Source organism: Ixodes scapularis, unplaced genomic scaffold (genome assembly GCF_016920785.2).
Source record: "Ixodes scapularis isolate PalLabHiFi unplaced genomic scaffold, ASM1692078v2 PGA_scaffold1__304_contigs__length_218370807, whole genome shotgun sequence".
Taxonomy (NCBI): domain Eukaryota; kingdom Metazoa; phylum Arthropoda; class Arachnida; order Ixodida; family Ixodidae; genus Ixodes; species Ixodes scapularis.
In genome coordinates this window covers 109,017,655-109,039,058 of record NW_024609846.1, presented here as the reverse complement: position 1 = coordinate 109,039,058, position 21,404 = coordinate 109,017,655, and the positions used below count along the sequence as shown (strand labels likewise).

Below are 21,404 nucleotides of genomic sequence, written 5' to 3'. Positions count from 1 at the left end.
AAACCTGGAACTAGAGCAGTGCCAGAGAGAAAAGAGACAAAGTTGGGAAAGCTTGCTCGCCCTCCCGAATTTCTGAACTCTCAAGTGATTGTGCCATAATAAATGCACCAACACCTCTACCGAATTTAAAGACGCACCAAGTTTGCTATGTAAAAACTGGTCTCAGTTCATGAATCTGTGGGCAGGTAGCAAATCATGCCCAAGTTTATTCACACCAGATGATGTGCAAAAAAAAATGGCAAGACATTTCGATTAAAATATCGTTGGTGACTTATGTCTCCCTCAAATTCTGTATAGCCGGTCGGTTGCAGCACCGAATCATCTACTCGAGCGGTGTGCGTCGCTGTGCAAACACGTCGCTGTGCAAACGCAGTCCAACAACACAAAGCATGAAAAGGCAGATGTAGGACAAAAATGCGGAGTCCATTGTTCGTTTAAAATGACGTAATTTTTGTTAAAACCACGCGCAGCTTTCTACTGACGGTATGCGTCGGAAATCTTCCACAATTTGAAACGGAACGAATTGAAAGATTTACTTTTAAAGACGCCCGCTACGTCATCGCGGACCAGCTGGACCGAATCATCTGACGACGACGGGACTGAACCAAGTGTGAACACGTTGAACCTCAACCCCGCAACAGCCAATTTGCGCTCCTTGTTAGTGTGGGTTTCTACTTCCAAGCTTCGCACCACACACCACGAACGTTTCAGTTCTTTGTCGCATCGAGGTGTTGCACCTAACACAACGAGATCTCCGAAGTCAAAGCAGCGCTGTCATGAACGTTGGACCCTGTGACGCCCTTCGCTTTTAAAGCACACACGACGATTACGCAGGATACTTTTCGTCTTTCGGAAACATCACGGGGGAACTTCTATGGTCAAGACTTCGCTATATATGCTCGCAAACCGCAGAGCTGATCAATTTCCGTCAAACAAAAAGAATACCGGCGCCTTGTTGAACGCACGTTGTTACCAGATTTGCTCCGACCAAAGAAAAACTACGAACGGAAACCCGCTCTAGCTTTCAGAATACATCGGCGGCACCTCTTCCACCCCCCCCCCCCCCCCCCCCCCCCCCGCTGATCCCAGGAGTATCTTCGACAAGACGCACCGGAAGTCGAGACGCTGCGTACGTCGTTCAACTCCGCAGCTACGTCAATCCAAGAGCAAAACCAAGAGTTAGGGGCGGGGCGTACTTCTCCGCGGGGGTCGACAGAGCGGGAGTTTGAAATGTGAAGAGGTTCTGGCTCCGACTAAACTACGTCCTACAACGTAAATATTCCAAAAAGAAATTATTCGCGGAAGATTTGTTTTGGGACATGCTTGTTCGCATTTAGTCTGCTTAAAAAAAAACGTTTTTTTGCAGTCACCCTTTAACACAGGCATTGCATCACTCATGAAAAAATGGTCAACGTGCAGGCGAGCTCGTGCGTATTAATCATTATTTCTAAACCACGAGACTGAGAGGAAACTTGAAGATAACTTAGAACAAACTGAAGAGAGGTGGTAGACAAACGACTTAAACTCATCTAACAAATTCACACTGAAAGAGTAAAAACACAGAAAATACACGAGGGACAGACACACACAGCTCTTTCAACGAGCAACTACATTTAAAATGTAGTTGCTCGTTGAAAGAACTGTGTGTGTCTGTCCCTCGTGTATTTTCTGTGTTTTTATACTTTCAGTGTGAACTGTACTCTATCCAACGCGCTCTGCTATGTGTATCATCTAACAAAATTTATTTAAAACAACGCTTTTATAACCTTCTGCCGAGGTCGTCTACAACATAAAAGCTGACTTAAAATTTAGTGAAATTGTAAACAAATTGGTGTGCTCTTTTTTTCTACGCTGTGGACGACTTTGGAGAAGGATATAAAACGTTTCATGAAATAAATTTTATTAGCTGAGTTTCAGATGCTTGTCTCACCTTTATGCTGTTTCTTTTATTTGTCTTCAAGCTCCCTTGAGAGTCTCAGGGTTGAAACATCATGATCTGATGCATAACTCATCTCGGAAGCGTCAGGCGCATTCTGTGTGGTTGGTATTGCGGCATCGGAAACATTTGAGTAGTGAAGAAGCAGTGTTGGGAAGTACTTCAAGTACATCGTACTTCAAGTACTACTTCAAGTAGGTTTAGGAAACTTGACCTTTACTTGAAGTACATTCTCTGAGTATGGACATGTACTTTACCTAAAGTATTTTTTTTCTTGTACTTTCTGAGGAAAGCAGAATTTCAGACTTCAAAGTACATTTCCTAAATATGGTTTTGTTAAATTTGTAATACGAAATGATGTTTTGTAAATTCCGATGAAATACTGGGAGGAATATACTACTCTCACCAGAAACGTGAGCAGACTACGCATCGCTCTGTTTGTTCTGGGCGGCTTTCCCGTAGCCTTTCTTATCTCGCTATTCTTCGTTCGGTCAGCGCAAGCAAAAAGGTGTAAAATATTATGAGAGCAAAATTGATCACAATGTAGCGCCTGAAACTGCGGTGAGAAAAAGTTAAACTTTCAAGTCGAACAAAAAGACAACACATGGAGAACTTCACGATGTTTAGACAGATTCTTTTTTGTCTTTTCCCTCGACTTGAAAGTTACTTAATTTTTTCGCACCTCAATCTCAGGTGTCGCATTATGATAAAATATAACCGTTTGCTTGCGAGGACATTCCTGCGTGAAAAAATTGTTTGCGAAACCTAGGGGCGGACGTCATGCTCTCTCCTGGTGTAACCACCTTGGGTGCAACAATCCAGCCACCCTGAGTGCAACAAACCAGAGCAAGCTGCGCCTACTTCAGAAGAGGAACTTCTCAATTTGGCTAAGTTATTGAAAAAAAAATACTGTGGTCACTTCACTTTATCAAATATTCGCCGCTGTTTTTGAAAATAGGTCATGCACCCCTGATTACCCTTGAGCGATGCATACCAGTTAAAAAATCACAGTATAGGTGACTGAAAGTTCATCATCAATGATTGTGTTAAAATATTTGAACTTTACTTTGAAAGTACATTGTATTTATATAACTTTACTTCAAGTACATTGCATCCAGTATACTTACTACTTTACTTGAAGTACACCATGTCTCATTAATTTGTACCTTACTTGAAGTGCCCTTTAGTTGTACTTTACCAACACTGTGCAGAAGTAAACTGCTAAACCTATTCGACGAGCAGCGCAGAGTGGTCTCCTCCGTCTAGGCGTTGTGACTCCGCTTCGGCTTTGGGGTAGGACTCAGCCAAGCGGAGGGCACCGTCAAGACTGAGATCCGTCTGGAGTCTCGAGTAGCAGGCGTGCACGGACGGCTGTGTCACGGAGACTGACGATGAATGCTTTCAAAAGCGTGCAACATTGGGCAGTCGCTTCAGGTTCATACTCGCAGTTGGTGACGATTGTTCGAAGCAGTGCTATGAAGTATTTGACCCATTTATACTTCTTCCTTTTTAATGTATATTTGTGTTTGCGGATTCTTCTACAGAAGGGCCTAAGGCAAACTGAGCAAGTGCCTGACAAGGATTAGCCCTTTCTGGGTGTTCAGCGGGCCACATAAACATTAAGACGAAAAAAGACACACTACACAAAATTTTCAAATAAATTCAATAGCCAAATCTAATCAAATTGGAAACTACCAAATGATTATTATTCAATAGCAAAGACAAACTAAAACATAAGAATTATAGATATTTTTACGGAATAGTCGAATAGTCTAAAACACATGATTTTTAGACAAGTTTGTACTAGGGTCAATGAACGAAATATATCAAATGGTGTTCATGAAAAGGGAAAGAAAATAAAGAATACAAAACCGCTTTTTGCGCAGCAGAATTATAAAAATAGAAAAATGCAAATTCAAGGTCATTCAATGAAAGGTCATTCGATGCAAATTTAAAGATCAGAAATATCGAGACAGGTGAACAGGTGCTAACAAAATGTGAGAGCTCTGCAAGCAGGATTTCATTTTTCTTTCCTGACGAGCCGAAAACAGTTTCGCCCGATCAAATTCTTTCTATTACTTAGGTGTTATGTGTTTTTTTAGTTTCTTTACTAGCTCCTGATACGCTTTATTCGAGAAGCTATTCAGCATCTTGAATGTGTCGGCACGAACTGACGCGATCAATAAGTTCTTGTCCGCGCCCACCATAACTTTATCGACATCAAGACAAGCATGGAACTTTACATGATACAGTCTCAATCGCTCCTCGTCGGGCGGAATGTCTCGGGACCATATAAGCGATGGGTAGAATTCTCCACCATCCTCGTTGCATGAATGTGATCTACTCCTGTTCAGTCCGCTCTTGTCTTGACCCTCCTCGCCAGTGTAGTGATTCCGTGGGTCGGTTACTATTTAACTGTTTATTACAGTATGACAGGCCGAAGAGACATTGCTAGATTCTAGCTAATCACCTCGCAGATTGATGTGCTCGAGCTCATTCCATCAGCTCGAGTTGCGGCGACGACGACGACGATCGCCTTAGCGGTCACTTCAACTTGTGTAATGTGATCAACGTTGGAATGTATAGCTTTGTAAGCTGCTTACAACGCTTTAGAATTTTGCTGCCTTGTTCATTTTGCTATATGTCGAAATCCATGGGAGCAGGGGCCCGGCTATGCCAAATATAGTACAAAGAAGAAAAAAATGTATGGAGCTGGCGTTTTGCGTAAGTGACCAATTGTTTTGTGATAAAAACAGTACATTACTTGTATTTTGTATCTTGGGATATTTCACAAAATATGTGGTGAAGATATAAATTGTACAGGTCAAAATTCCTGCGATAAGATATTAAAAATTCTTTTAAGACGATTTTTTGTTTTAATCAGATGGACGAATTAGTGGGTGTGCTTAACAGTACTTATGGAGAGATGATTGAAAACAATACATGGATGGATAACTCTACACGTAAGGAAGCAAGGGAGAAGGTACTGACCCTTATCCGTTTTGTGAGCATGTACTAATGAGGTCATTCATTTCAGCTTCAAAAAATGGTAGCGAAAATCGGTTACCCTCCTTGGATTCTGAACGACACGTACCTTAATGGCCTTTACGAATACGTAAGTTATATTACGTCAATTACAGAATAATAATATTTCATAATGTGGTAACATTTGTTTCTATGTTGCAGAGATTTATAGGCGTTCTAGACTTGATATCCACCAAGGTTGCATAAATATGGCACTACAGCCTATAGGTTGCATTTTTTTGTGATATTTTATATACAAGGTGTTTCATTACAATTTCATCTGTCTCGTTAAACTGAGTGTGAGTTAGACGAATGCCATCTTTACAATTTATTTTTAAAGCTTGGATGACATTAGTTGAGGAGAAAGTCGTCATAAGAAACAGGCTATTTAAACTAAAATCCGTTCGTGAACTTTTTAGTTATTACTTTTTAGGGTCATGCTGCAACGGCATTAGAGGAGATGTACGAATTTCTAGCACGTCTCGCAACATTCAGTGCAAGCTTCATATCGGCCATCTTTGTTAAGTCGAACTTGGAAAGTCGGAGAGCCGCTTCAGCGCGTTCATGAACCATGTAGGCCGCCGGAGGATTGACGCAACAAGGAAATTTTCCGAAGTCAAACCATAGCATGCGGCGAAACAATTTACAAGCTTTACATGGCCTTTCTGAAGACACGCTCGCAACTTTTGCGCGTCGACACCGACGTCGTCTCACCAGCAGAGCAAGTCGTACGCGTTTTGCCGTCGGAGCGTACACGCGGCCCTCATCAGTGTCGACACAGATCCGCGATTCAAGGTATGCAAGTACTGTTGCATATGAACATGGACCAAGGAAGTTACTCTTGCTAAAAGTGTGTTTTAGAAACAACGCAGGATCTACGAACAGATCGCGTCTATTCGTGCGTATTTAAAATCGGGAGCAACCTACTTCTGATTTCAGTCGCCACATTTACTTCTGAGGCACGCCGACACCATTTCCCTGCACATCCCATCTCACAAATTGTGTTCTGCGCACACGAAAGGACGATTTTGAGAACTTGGCTTCGCATGTGAGCCACATCGCCATCACGGACACCTAGTTGCTACAAATTAGGTGCCCGCGATGGCGATGTGGCTGACACGCATAATTCGTTTTGTACATGAAAACTCGCGCAGAGAAGACACTCAAAAGCGTCGCGCTCGCTGCAAAGGCGGTGCTGTAGACGCCGTTGTAGTTTATTTGCACTTGTGACGTCATAGTGGCACTTCAGTGAACTAACAAGTTGAAAAGACGCGAAACGGTAAAATCATTAGGAAACATAGGCTCACAACGGGCTTGCACCTTGCTGTGAGTGAGGCTTTATGTAGGTTAGAGCAGTATCTTCGCGGTGTGGGTTTTTAGCACTTACAGCCACCGAAGTGTACCAAAGAAGCTTACAAGCAATAGAGTGATTCACTCTTAGAAATTCACCGAGATTTAAAGCACACGTCACGAATGCATCGCGGTAGAGAAGGAAATCAAAAGGTTTGCTCCATTACAGTTATATCTTGAAAGGTTGCAGTCCCCGATATACATAAATCCTGTAGGTTGAAATCAGCCGTGGCCTTTTCTACAGTACATTACATTAGCGATAGATAGCATCCTTTTGTTCACTCTAAGTGTACACATCGCGAGACTGTTAGTGCAAACATGACACCGGCGCTTTTTGCGTTATTTTCGAACAGAAAATTAAAAAACGCAAAGTTTCAGCACCCATTTCAGTTCCCCCAAAGAGTTATTTTCAAGACATACGTAGTTTTTAGAGGTATGATTTCAACTGTCAAAATAAAAAAGGAAAACCCGACGGCGGTTTCCTCGTGCTAACTGCTCAAGGGCTCGAATAGGAATAATAAACGAATAAACGATACAGTTGTGACACATACATTGTTCCCATTGCTTTCGTGGGCGCCGTGTTGCTTGCAGGGAGGGACACAGCAATTTCACGACGTCTAACCGGTAGAACAAGAAAATGGTGGAGCACAGACCAGGGCGCACTAACCTGTCCAGCAGCTTTTCTGGACCTAACTAAGATGGCGGATCTAGATCTTCTCGCGCCTAGTAGATGACTCTGCGCATTTCATATATGCTCCTTGATAAAGGCGTTTTTACCAGTACCGCCAATAATCGTTGTGGAAACGCACAAGACACGTACCACGAGCGGGTGCTCCGCCGCCATTCGCCTCCTAGGGCGGCTTGAGAAACGAGCCTTGTGCACTGGCGTGTTTCACGCTACTTGCAAGACAAACGCAAACACATCGAGGGGCTTTACGTATATATCCTATTGACGGCAATTGCTGCCAAAGGAAAGACCAATAAAAAATGGGAAGGTGCAATAGGAAAATGGGCGTTAGCCCTGCCCACATTGACGCTTAGTAGAGTGACGTGGTCGTTTCGGTCACGTCGACACGTGTCGTCGGCGCACCGACCAAGAACAGACTGCCGAGATAGTGAAAACGTGACTGAAACGACTGCGTCACTCTTCCAAGCGACATTGTCGGCAGAGCTGCGACACCCTTTTTGCGGGCCATTTTTAAATTGGAATAAAAATGTAAAAGTTGATAAAAATTAAATCCTAATAACTTATGTAGTATTGCTACACTTGTCGTTCGTTCTGTCCTGTAATAATAATTTCTGTCAGTACTGCAATTTAAACGTATTCCCTAAAATCAACATTTAGAATTAATTAAACAATATAAATAAAGAGCTAACGTATCATGGCGATTATTCTCTCATATAGTTTTTGTTCTGCTTGATAAAAACAGGGCGAAGACCGGCACTCGCCTAACCCTCACCTCCTTTTTACCAAAAAATATATGTTTGAGTTAAAAACCAAGCACCCTGTACATGCGGCTGGCCGGATATAGAGGGTGTTCATCAAAACTCTGAATATTTCAAAAAGTACAGTTGAAATAAATAAGTGCTCGACTCGAAGGCAAAGTGAATTTAACGTAATTATCATTAGATGTGCTATATGTGAGCACCCCATCTTCAGACTTGACTAGGCTGTCAGTGCATAGTCCGCTCAAGACAAATTCTGGTTAAAAAAAAAAAGGTTTCCCTTCGATTATAAGCACCTGCTGCATAATTCACACCCGGTTCACAGTTCGCACCTGATCCCAAGTAAACGGGAAAACATAATTTCAAACACAGTACACATTTCACAAATGCCTCCTTTTTAAGCTCAAGAAGTATCTTGCATCATACAGAAATCATCATTAAACTATTCTTCCATTCAAAAAATCCGTCCTGTATCGTCAGAAAGCAAGATCAAGGAGAAACAAATTCTTGCGTAGTCCGTACTTATACGATGGTCCGCACCGCGTAACATTTACAATAACAAGCTATACTTTGTTCTCCATAGTCCTAAAATATGGTTTATATTTTAAGAAGAAAAAACCACGATACATGCAAATTATGAACATATGTGTGTGTGAGTGTGTGTTTTTTTTTTGTTTTGATTTTTATAGGCGCCTGCAATATTTTTGAACTATTCATATCTGATTGTTCGGCACGGCCTGAATTTAAATATCTACATTCAAGAACTTCTGACTTTACGAAAACGATATAAGAAAGAAGATGAGTGAGTATTGTCAATGGCTGCTTTCTCGAATTTATTTGTTTCATATAGATATCACTCATGTGTAGAGTTACACTTTTTTATGAAACTGTGCAGGTGGTTCACAGGTGCGACAGAGACAAATGCGTTTTACGGTCGTTTGACTAACGACATCCGTAAGTACCCAAACGAAAAATAAATTTTAGAGCAGTCGAGATCCATTTTAAATTTTCCCTTTTCCTTCCTTAGGCTCAAAACAATCATCCCGGTGCACTAGATCGCGTTGTTAAAGAATCTCTTAAATTAATATTTTATTGCGCTGTGGGTTTGCCTAGTAAACCAATCGAAACGAGACTTAAAATATGCAGGAGCATCTTAGAGAAGCTCGATATTTTGTTTTTGTTGATTTATTTGAAAATACTATGAACACTCTCTTGAGTGGCATTACACAAAGGGTATCCGTTACAAATATGCACAAATCAATGCAGGGAGCGGCTGACAATTAACACATATTAACACCTACGCAGCACAAGTTTGTGACTCTAAGAGGTTACCAGCTGATTGATTAATGTACAAAGGCTGGGCTGCCGTTTCTACACACACGATTTTGTGCGGCAGTCGGCTCCTGGCTTCAATCGGTCTTATAAGAAAAAAGTAGTATTGCTTGAAAAGATCGGTTCGACTGTAGGACGTTTGGATTGTTTTGGATTGGAGTAATCTGCCTCACCCTTCTTACCTGCTGGGCGAATATATGTATTTGGGGTACAACTAAACTTGCTGTTAATAATTAAAAAAAAAAGTCATTTTAAGCTTTGGATTTCTCGCCTTGTCTGAAATTGTTGTAGATTGCTCATTGGAGTATTTCCGTTAGAGATGTCATTTTCGGTAGTTGGAGTGAATAAAGCCAGAAGCTTGCCTTTGCACCTTCGTTTATCAATTTATCAATATTTTGTTCTAAGGGTATCATATATCACAATTGTCTTCTAACGTGGGGTTTATGTATGTTCCATACGAGCCAGTTTTAACTTGTCAGGTTGCTTGCCTTAATTTGTTTATTAGCTAGAATATATTCCTCTATGTGCTAAGCAGGCAGTATCAATGCGTTTTCTCCGCGTCAGATGTTTTGGGAGGGTAACCCCGAGATACTTGAAGTCTTACACTATTCCCAGTTCTTTGTCGCCACAGAATTATCGAAAAAAAGGAAGGTCCGATTCTTAGTAATATGGGCACATAAAAACTTTACAAAATGTACTTTTATATTTCACGTGTAGCACGATTCCTCTATACTGTCAAGACATACATTTAGTGATGTTAGTTGTGGCGGAGAACTTACTGTTGAACAGGTAGTACAATCGTCCTGACAACGTCTGACCTGAAAGTAACTGCATTTCAACGGGGTTTTTTCGACATGACTAAAATTGTTCATAGCCAGTATCACCATTCTTAGTCTAAGGATTTATGCTTCAATTTTGTAACTATGTAAAAATGCCGTTTTGTACTTATGTACATCGTGTCAGCATTAGTTTTATTTATTTCAATAGTCTTTTGCGCTGCGCGAATTTGCCGAAGTTTCCTCGCGTTTTGGTTTATGTTTGGCGACTTTTCGTGGTCATAATTGTTGCGTAACTTCATAGTGAACTAAATATTAAATTTCAAACTGAAATAAATCTATTCATCCAACTTAGGTTTTTATTTCCTGTACTTGCTTTACCATTCATTTTTGTGTTTAAATTCTTAGTTGGGTTTATTGAGATAGCTTTTGTTCGTTTATAATCACTTTTTCCTCCCCATCCTTATGACTGTGCAAGATGCCTAACCGGCCCCTTAGTCAAAAAGTGTGAAGACCCCTGGTTTAATATAGTAAGATTGAACGCTGTTAATAATAATCTGATGTAGTCCAAAGCAATTTGATTTTGATAGTTTTCCGTGTGTTAGCCTAATAAACGCTTTATAAAAATGTATGCCGACGATATCAACATGTGAATGGGGCGAGCTGAACACAAAAAACACACAGAGAAAATATGATAAAATTGGCACCGCTGGACCAGCAACATTTAATAATGCCTCTTTTTCTTTTCTGCTAATCCTTGGTGATGGTTTTCTTTTACTTTACAATAACTTAAAACGTTTTAATTCTTCACAACTGATTTAGGTCTTCGTTTTCTTTACACTTAATTCGGAATTTCTCTTCCTGCAACGCATTGACGTTTTTGCTGTCGGAATGTTCTTATTTCTTCTCTTCTGTCTTCTCTAAGCGATCCTCCTCTTTTTCTACCTTTGCCTGGAACTCATGTTACTCCGCAGAAAAATCTTCTCTGGGTTGTGTAGTGCAACGGAAGGTACACTAACACAGTCCTCGCCTTTTTCTTCGATGGCTAGGTCTTCCAGCAGTTCACGGGCGAGTTGATGTTTATGTCGCACCACGATGTTCACGTTGCACAACACTGCCTCGCATTGGCAGGCGCGACAATGGGCTGCAAGGTGTACTGTTGCTGTCAAGTTTCGCAGAGATGTGGCGTGTTCCCTGGTTCTATCATTAAAACAGCGCCCTGTCTGCTCAATATAACTCCTTCCAGATGTTAATGGGATGTTATAAATGACTTCTTTTTGACATTGGACGTACCGTGTTTTGTGTGCGATGTTACGTGCTTCTCGGTGCCTACCTTGGTTTTCGCTTACCCTGCCGCACGTAGAATACCCCTTGTTCGGCGCAGAGCTTATCACCTGAACCCCTTGCTATCCTGCGATCTTTTTCAGTCGATGAGTGATGCCATCAAGGTATGGTGCTACCACTACGGGATTTCCAGTATTTTTCTTTCTTGTTCGCTCGGTGCCTTCCTGTCCGCGCTTCAACTTCTGGGAGATTTGTTTCACTTATTTTTACCGGTAGTGTTTCCGGACGGAGCCTAGATATCTGAGTGTCAAAATTCTTCTTGATCTGGTGTTTACATGACTTGTTTAAGGCAGATGTTAGTGCCGTGGTGGCGAACCCACTTTTCACACATTTTGTTCTTAGCCCGAGACTGAGGCAGGAAAAGAGGAAAGTTTCGAAGTAGAAGAAAAATGAACAGTCGAAGACACGTCTCTAACAGAGCTAAAGACAAGTTTATTTCGTCACCTTCTTATATACACTCCACAAACTTCACCACAGCACCTTCCCGATCTCGAAAGCCAAAAGATAACATAGGTCTCACATCTTTCCACCACAATTGTCAAACGACCTTGACGTTTTCCACAAAGCAATGAACAATAGCTCCCCTCATCCGGAAGACACTTGTCTGAATCCTTTGCGTACACAGTACACTCTCTCCCTCTACTCTCCGACCCATAATCACAAAGCATCCCGGTAACAGAAGATATCAATCCACGTGATACACAAAGGAAGAAACCACTTACACCTTCACATTCAACAAGCACTTCACAAAACTTTCAAATCCGCAAGAATGATTTTGCGCTGCTGCTAAGCTGTAACGACACCTGACTAATGCAGTTGCCCATTGATTTCATTCTTATTGTTTCTTTTACAACCCTTTTGATGTCGTTTAACTCCAGTGTATTATCTCTGTTTCAGACCAGTGGGGTATACAATTATTACATTCTTGAACATGTTTCGCTATTTCCGAATTGGCAACGTTGTTTTTGACATTCCTTTTGTGTTCAGTCAATCTGTCATTTATACACCTTGACGTCTGCCCCACATATTTAAAGCCACATTCCAGGGGGATTTCATATACCACTCCATTACCACACGGAATAGACTTTTCTCGGTGCGTTTTTGCGCATTCCCTTACACTTTTGTGGAAGGGTGTGAGCTTACTTAACTTATAATCCGAACTAAAAACCAGATCTACATTGAACTTCTTGGCACAAGCCTTTAAGTTGTGAGAAATTTTGTGATAAAATGGAATTACAATAGTTCTATTTTTTGGCCTTTGCTTTGGTTCTCCTGCACATTTGTTTGCGAATTTTACGGATAACTGCTTCCTTACGAATTCATCCTCATAACCAGCACCGTTTAGCCTTCTCCACTGTCTTTCTACCGATTCATCCAAGAAATGTGTACATGATCTTTCCATTGCATTTGTGATTAAAGACTTTACAATACCCGCTTTCACTGTTTTTGAATGGCAACTCTTTTTTGACAGCAGCGGTTTTGCGTTTTCTTTTCCATATTCCCAACATAGCCCTTTTTCATTGTGAATCATAAGTTCTAAGAACTGCAGTCTACCATTCGTAGGTCGTTCGACCGTAAACTTCAGTTCCGGGGCTGCCGATCTGATCAATGCTTCCAGAGTGTCAGATAATCCCTCCCGAAAAGAACAGATCAAAATGTCATCGACATATCTTTTCACAAAACAGGACTCCGACGTCATCTCCTGCAATCTATCAGATACAATACAATCCAAAGAATTAAGGTAAATTTCCGCTAACGCCGGTGCGACACTCGACCCAATGCATACTCCCTCTTTCTGTAAATACTTTTTCCCTTCATACTTCACTATCGTTGACTGCAAGTAATAATCAAGAATGGCAAGAAAACTCATACAAAACTTGAAAGTATAAAACAGAGAGGACGAGGACGAGAACAGGACATCTTTCATTTAGCAACAACATAGAATGGCACAACGATAAAAAACCGCCTCCAAGGGTCTCAGCGTTCTCAAAGAGGGAAAGGAGATACTAGTTATGAAGGAAAGGGACTACACTAAAAAAAAAAGTTTGAAAAGCGCATCAGTAATCAAGTTATTTTCGATTAGTTAGAATTAACCTTGGTCATTGTCAGTGATAATGCAGAATTATTCTTGTTTGCAGCCCAAAAAGAGAATTGTACTATAAATATAAGAGTTTAAAAATCTGTAGCGTCACGACGAGGTGTCAATATTCTAGTTATCTCTGGTGTTAAGAATTCGACCTCTGTCTTTGTCAATGATAATGACGGTGCAGAAATGTTGTTGTTAACAGTCCCCATAGCAAATGACTCGATGATTTCTCTCCCAAATCTGTTGTTGTGCCCTCCCAGTATCTTAGTATTAGAAAAATGAGGAGTACAGTCATCGCATGTGCGGCTGTGAACGACAATGGGGTGATACGACTCAGCTGAAGCCTTTGATGCTTCCAAGTTATGTTCTCTGAGTCGGTGGTTGACGCATCTCCCAGTCTGTCCAATGTACTGACTGCCACAACTTAGTGGAATCGAATACACCTTCCTTTCTTCGCATTCTACAAACTTTTTTGCATGTTTTACATTGCACCCTCGGGGACTGTCGCTCCCATTAACCTTTTTGCACATCTGTTTGAGGCGCATACGACAAGAAAAAACCACACTCGTGTCGAACTTGGACGCAATAGACCTTAGACGGTGCGCGGAATTGTGCATGTAGGGAATCACGGCGAAACGACCTTTCTTTTTTAAAACAACTTGCGGAAGTTGTGGTTTGATAATGAACCTCTCAAGGGTGGAGCGAAGTAGGTCAGCAGGAAAGCCTGCTTTTTCTAACCTCTGCTGCTGCAACTTGAGGCTACTTTCGGAGAAATGCGTGCATGACTTGGAGAATGAGGACTTGAAAAGTGACCTTACTATTCCATGCTTAACGGACTTGGAGTGAGCACTGGTGAAAGGGAGGACTGGCTTCTCCGACCTCTGCTGGAAGGCCCAACAAACACCTGAGGAATGAGGATGCAATCGTAAATCCAGAAATTGTAATCCTTCCACTGAAGGATTTTCCCGGGTAAAAGTAAGCCCTGCCGCACAGTGTTTGAAAACTTCAAAGATGCTGTCAGCGGACGCAGCATCTGGATAAATGACCAAGTAATCGTCAACATACCTAAAAACTAGGCAACCCTGGAAGGTCTTTTTCAACTGATCGTTGATAGCCCTGTCAACAAAAAGAAGAAATATTTCGCTAAGGACAGTTGCGAGGCAAGAGCCTATACATACTCCTTTCTTTTGTCTGTAAATATTTCCTTCGTATTCTACCAAAGTGGACTGTAAATAAGTATCTATCAGGTCGATGAAGCCCTCAACCGAAACACCGGAGGAATTTTGAAAGTCGCAAATTCCGTGTTCGTGGATTGCATTAGTCACAGAATCTAAGATGAGTTTTGGTTCTAGGCTGTAATACATATCTTCAATGTCGAAGGACATAACTGATTGCGGGATGGAACAAAAATGAAGCGAATCGAAGCGGGGGATTAATTCAAGGGAGTTTTGGACTCTGAAAGGCTGAGGGAGGATGATATTAGACAAATGTTTTTGCAGATAACGACCCAGGGGCTTTTGCCAACACCCAATTTCTGAAATTATGCTCCTGAAGGGAACTCCATACTTGTGATCAGTTGAAAAAGTCCTTCCAGGGTTGCCTAGTTTTTAGGTATGTTGACGATTACTTGGTCATTTATCCAGATGCTGCGTCCGCTGACAGCATCTTTGAAGTTTTCAAAGACTGTGCGGCAGGGCTTACTTTTACCCGGGAAAATCCTTCAGTGGAAGGATTACAATTTCTGGATTTACGATTGCATCCTCATTCCTCAGGTGTTTGTTGGGCCTTCCAGCAGAGGTCGGAGAAGCCAGTCCTCCCTTTCACCAGTGCTCACTCCAAGTCCGTTAAGCATGGAATAGTAAGGTCACTTTTCAAGTCCTCATTCTCCAAGCCATGCACGCATTTCTCCGAAAGTAGCCTCAAGTTGCAGCAGCAGAGGTTAGAAAAAGCAGGCTTTCCTGCTGACCTACTTCGCTCCACCCTTGAGAGGTTCATTATCAAACCACAACTTCCGCAAGTTGTTTTAAAAAAGAAAGGTCGTTTCGCCGTGATTCCCTACATGCACAATTCCGCGCACCGTCTAAGGTCTATTGCGTCCAAGTTCGACACGAGTGTGGTTTTTTCTTGTCGTATGCGCCTCAAACAGATGTGCAAAAAGGTTAATGGGAGCGACAGTCCCCGAGGGTGCAATGTAAAACATGCAAAAAAGTTCGTAGAATGCGAAGAAAGGAAGGTGTATTCGATTCCACTAAGTTGTGGCAGTCAGTACATTGGACAGACTGGGAGATGCGTCAACCACCGACTCAGAGAACATAGCTTGGAAGCATCAAAGGCTTCAACTGAGTCGTATCACCCCATTGTCGTTCACAGCCGCACATGCGATGACTGTACTCCTCATTTTTCTAATACTAAGATACTGGGAGGGCACAACAACAGATTTGGGAGAGAAATCATCGAGTCATTTGCCATGGGGACTGTTAACAACAACATTTCTGCACCGTCATTATCATTGACAAAGACAGAGGTCGAATTCTTAACACCAGAGATAACTAGAATATTGACACCTCGTCGTGACGCTACAGATTTTTAAACTCTTATATTTATAGTACAATTCTCTTTTTGGACTGCAAACAAGAATAATTCTGCATTATCACTGACAATGACCAAGGTTAATTCTAACTAATCGAAAATAACTTGATTACTGATGCGCTTTTCAAACTTTTTTTTTTTTAGTGTATTCCCTTTCCTTCATAACTAGTATCTCCTTTCCCTCTTTGAGAACGCTGAGACCCTTGGAGGCGGTTTTTTATCGTTGTGCCATTCTATGTTGTTGCTAAATGAAAGATGTCCTGTTCTCGTCCTCGTCCTCTCTGTTTTATACTTTCAAGTTTTGTATGAGTTTTCTTGCCATTCTTGATTATTACTTGCAGTCAACGATAGTGAAGTATGAAGGGAAAAAGTATTTACAGAAAGAGGGAGTATGCATTGGGTCGAGTGTCGCACCGGCGTTAGCGGAAATTTACCTTAATTCTTTGGATTGTATTGTATCCGATAGATTGCAGGAGATGACGTCGGAGTCCTGTTTTGTGAAAAGATATGTCGATGACATTTTGATCTGTTCTTTTCGGGAGGGATTATCTGACACTCTGGAAGCATTGATCAGATCGGCAGCCCCGGAACTGAAGTTTACGGTCGAACGACCTACGAATGGTAGACTGCAGTTCTTAGAACTTATGATTCACAATGAAAAAGGGCTATGTTGGGAATATGGAAAAGAAAACGCAAAACCGCTGCTGTCAAAAAAGAGTTGCCATTCAAAAACAGTGAAAGCGGGTATTGTAAAGTCTTTAATCACAAATGCAATGGAAAGATCATGTACACATTTCTCGGATGAATCGGTAGAAAGACAGTGGAGAAGGCTAAACGGTGCTGGTTATGAGGATGAATTCGTAAGGAAGCAGTTATCCGTAAAATTCGCAAACAAATGTACAGGAGAACCAAAGCAAAGGCCAAAAAATAGAACTATTGTAATTCCATTTTATCACAAAATTTCTCACAACTTAAAGGCTTGTGCCAAGAAGTTCAATGTAGATCTGGTTTTTAGTTCGGATTATAAGTTAAGTAAGCTCACACCCTTCCACAAAAGTGTAAGGGAATGCGCAAAAACGCACCGAGAAAAGTCTATTCCGTGTGGTAATGGAGTGGTATATGAAATCCCCCTGGAATGTGGCTTTAAATATGTGGGGCAGACGTCAAGGTGTATAAATGACAGATTGACTGAACACAAAAGGAATGTCAAAAACAACGTTGCCAATTCGGAAATAGCGAAACATGTTCAAGAATGTAATAATTGTATACCCCACTGGTCTGAAACAGAGATAATACACAGGGAGTTAAACGACATCAAAAGGGTTGTAAAAGAAACAATAAGAATGAAATCAATGGGCAACTGCATTAGTCAGGTGTCGTTACAGCTTAGCAGCAGCGCAAAATCATTCTTGCGGATTTGAAAGTTTTGTGAAGTGCTTGTTGAATGTGAAGGTGTAAGTGGTTTCTTCCTTTGTGTATCACGTGGATTGATATCTTCTGTTACCGGGATGCTTTGTGATTATGGGTCGGAGAGTAGAGGGAGAGAGTGTACTGTGTACGCAAAGGATTCAGACAAGTGTCTTCCGGATGAGGGAAGCTATTGTTCATTGCTTTGTGGAAAACGTCAAGGTCGTTTGACAATTGTGGTGGAAAGATGTGAGACCTATGTTATCTTTTGGCTTTCGAGATCGGGAAGGTGCTGTGGTGAAGTTTGTGGAGTGTATATAAGAAGGTGACGAAATAAACTTGTCTTTAGCTGTGTTAGAGACGTGTCTTCGACTGTTCATTTTTCTTCTACTTCGAAACTTTCCTCTTTTCCTGCCTCAGTCTCGGGCTAAGAACAAAATGGTTAACATCCACCAGCTCGCCTGCGCAATCACTACATTACCACTTTTCACGTTCTTTGAGTGTCCGGACTCGAACGGAAGACACCCTTTGCAGGACCGAGCTTGGTATCGCCAGCGGACGTGGCCATCTTTAAAGTCTAAGGCAAGATCAAGGAATCTGATAGATTTGTTTTCGTATAGTTCATGAGTGAACTCAAGTCCTGAGCAGCTCTGTTGAAAGCATCTCATGACATACTCGCGGTAACCGTTGTTTTGTTCTACTAACTCCGTGCTACAAAGTATTAAGAAATCATCAACGTAGCGGAAGATGACTGCAATCCGGGGATCTATCATGCTTCGTTGGATAGCAAGTCCGCATGTTGCGAGAAGCACATCGCTGAAGTAAGGAGCCGCTCGAGACCCGATGCATACACTCCTTTTCTGCACATACTGCTGATCTTGATAGGAAACCACCGTCACCCTTCAGGTAAACACTTAGGAATTCCAAAAAGCTGTCGAGGGCCATGCCAGTCGCACTTTGGAATCATGTAAGACCTTGCTGTCCAATTGTTTCTCGAAGTATGTTTAGGAGGCCTCTATGGGGGATAGAATTATGCATATCATTTATATCAAGAGAAAATCCAGATGCAATGCTAGAACCATTTTCCTGCAGAAAGGAGATCACACTTTCTAAGTTAGAAATCTTGAAAGTGTCTTGTACCTGCACTTGGGACAGTTGTTTGGCCAGAAATGTTGACACTTGTGCTTGCCAAGTATTTATTTCTGATACAATGGGCCAGGACGGAACTCCCTCTTTGTGTGTCTTAGCAGAGAACAAGACCAACATATGGTTATTCTTCGATGCTTTGATATTTATGACAAGAGTGCCTAGCTGGTTGTTTTCTAGTATCTTCAGGATGGCTTTTTTTATTGATGCAGTTCTTTTTTGAACGACTGGAATAAAATTTTCTGGGATGACTTGATCGGCTCTTTCTCCGTACTTTCCTTTATCGCGGACGACAAACCGAATTCGGAATTTCTTTTCCTGCAACACATTCACCTTTTTGCTGTCGGAATGTTCTCATTCCTTAGCGTAGGTCTGATAGGCATAGTTTTAGGTCTTTTAGACGTGGTGTAAGTACGAGGAAGCCCCATTCATAAGCAATGAGCCAACTTGCACAGCTTGTGCCCGTGACATTGACTTGTCTTTCTTTGAGTTACTGTGGATGCAATAATAAATTACTGGTTTTAGCCAGTTGAAGGATTGTAGACAAACTCGACCGGCAAAGCAAATTACTGGTTCTTCTTGAATGACACTAGGAGATTCCGGGAATCTCTTTGGTTGAATCACTGCCCGGGACTGCCGATAAGCGTTTCTTAGATTAACGCGTTTTCGAGGTTTCAGTAGTTATAAACGTTACACTTAATTGATTCGAATAACTTTATTATTAAAATATGGGTAACATAAGGGTTCATAACCTTTTGCTTATCCAATCTACCCAATTAGGTTAAATGTTCACTTGTGACTTGGAACAAACAGTCAGCGAAGCTCCAAAAGGCTCTTCGTGCGTCGGAAATATTATGCAAAAACAAAAGGGGATTTTTTTCACATTTGATACCTGAGAAGTTGTAGTTCCGTTAAACACTATCCGTTCACAAAAGCAATTAACTTTGGCTCTATAAGGTGTAATATATATTTACTATGTTCTATTTTGCTCACGAAACGGAAAGTGTAATTTAGTTATTATTCACCCCAACAATAATTTGCAGCACTGGAGACTACAGGTATCCTTTCAAATGTTAAATGCAATTTTGTGCTCAACCATTATTTGCAAGTTGTTTACTTTCAACCTTTAAATGTTCATTTAACTTTTGCTTCTAAGTTTTTCAAATAAAAGTTGGCTATAAATTATGTTCTTAATTCCCTCATTCCTTGTGTTACATTAATAACAGTGTGTCAAAAAAGAACAAAAAACAATATTTTTGGACGGAAATAAAATATGATCGAAACGTTATTATAACGATGTTCTTGTAAGTTGCACGTGATTTCGTCTCATTTGGTTGTAAATTGATATTTCAGACACAAAAAAAAAATATTTCCGGAAATAACGATTGGCGTCTGAAAGGGTTAATATCTTGTTCCGGAGTCAAACCAAAAACTTTGCTTTGTTTCTGGTTTAAAGAAAATGTTTAGTTACTTCAGTATTTGCTCCACACAACGAGGAATGTGACAGCCGTCGGTAGGTGGCAGACGTCAGAGGAAACAGAATATGCTCTCAAAGCGATTTTCAAAAAGAAAAAAAAAACCGAGGCTGACGATCAGATAAAGGTTAAAAAGCGCGAACAAACAGGACGAAAAAGAAGACACGTACGACATGGACAGGCACCTTTTTTTTCTCTTTTTCTCTTGTCTCTTTTTTTGTCCTGTTTGTTCGCGCCTTTTAACCTTTCAATCGATATGAACCAGCTAGCCCCAAACAAAGTTTTACTGACGATCAGCTTTATTCGACAAGCGAGCTAGGCCGACTGGACATGGAATGCTTGCTGGAAGTGCTGAATAAGGTGCGACACCTTCGAAGAAGCACGAATGTATTTACATCTAAGGAAAAACAAATGAAATACCAACCGGAACTGTAAGCGTGAGCATATGTGGCTGTTGAGTACAAGCTATACAGGTCAATGTGGAGCAGGCGTTCTCGGCGCTGAAATTTACTTGATTTGAACGGAGGTATTTCATTTCACCGAGTACACTTAATGACGTTCTCCTTCTGAGATCCTTCACAGCTGCTTGAGTCATTCTTCCTCGCGGTATTTTTCCCCCGCATTTTTCAATTTAACATTTTGTAATAACTGAGCACTTGCTAAAGCATTTTGGCGATCTACGTTATATATAAAAAAATGTTTCTTTTCTTAATTTTGATTATGATTCTTTTTTTTTTGCACCAGAACACAAACTGTTAGGAACCGTTACTGACCATTATTTCTTCGTGCCTGAGCTCAACTGGAACAGAAAATTTTCCTATAAAACAGAATTGAAATCAGAAAAAAAAGACGTACATAACGGAGAGTTCTAGACACCTAATAATGCATGTAGTAATTGCGTGACCTTTCTGAATGCCTTTAATCACTATCTTCTAAATTCACAACACATTGTTTTGTATTAATCTCCTAAATTCACTACAGATCATTTGCATATTTTCTTTCCAGAAATGTTCATACCTTAGTATTTGTGAAAATGTTAACGAACACTATTTACTTAGTGCATCAGTGGTTGTTCTTGCTGAATACTTAGGTCAGACATACCTCCTATATTTCAGTCTTCCCTGCTGCAATACTTCAGCCGCCATATTTTCAAGACGGTGTGCCTTCGTGAGTGGTTTCAAAAATTTAATCGAGTGTGTTCTCAAAATGATTTCCTACAATACGAAAACGTATCGGCCACTGCACCAGCAGTGTGGTAAATGTAATTATAACTGAAAAGACAACTATACGAGATTGGTAAAACAAATATTGATGTTGACGCTTTTAAGGGTGGCGGCGTTTTTTGGCCCTTGTTTTCCTCGCGACTTGAGTGGGTAGTGCGCATTGCAGTGCAATGGGTACATAATACGCAGAGCACCGCACACAGCAGCATAAATCCAAAATAACCAAAAAATGCATAGAAACAATTTGAGCGTATATATGTAAGGTATCCG

At 41.1% G+C, this 21,404-nt stretch overlaps 1 protein-coding gene across 1 annotated transcript in view; it reads left to right on the top strand.

The window, feature by feature from the left end:
* The window catches only part of LOC120837655 (neprilysin-4-like), a 188,213-nt gene that overhangs the window by 128,566 nt on the left and 38,243 nt on the right, over positions 1-21,404 (top strand). Inside the window, exons 11-15 of the mRNA XM_042290885.1 lie at positions 4,821-4,919; positions 4,974-5,051; positions 8,446-8,558; positions 8,652-8,710; positions 21,027-21,078. Coding sequence (XP_042146819.1) covers positions 4,821-4,919; positions 4,974-5,051; positions 8,446-8,558; positions 8,652-8,710; positions 21,027-21,078 — 401 coding nt within the window. The remainder of the gene's footprint in view (positions 1-4,820; positions 4,920-4,973; positions 5,052-8,445; positions 8,559-8,651; positions 8,711-21,026; positions 21,079-21,404) is intronic.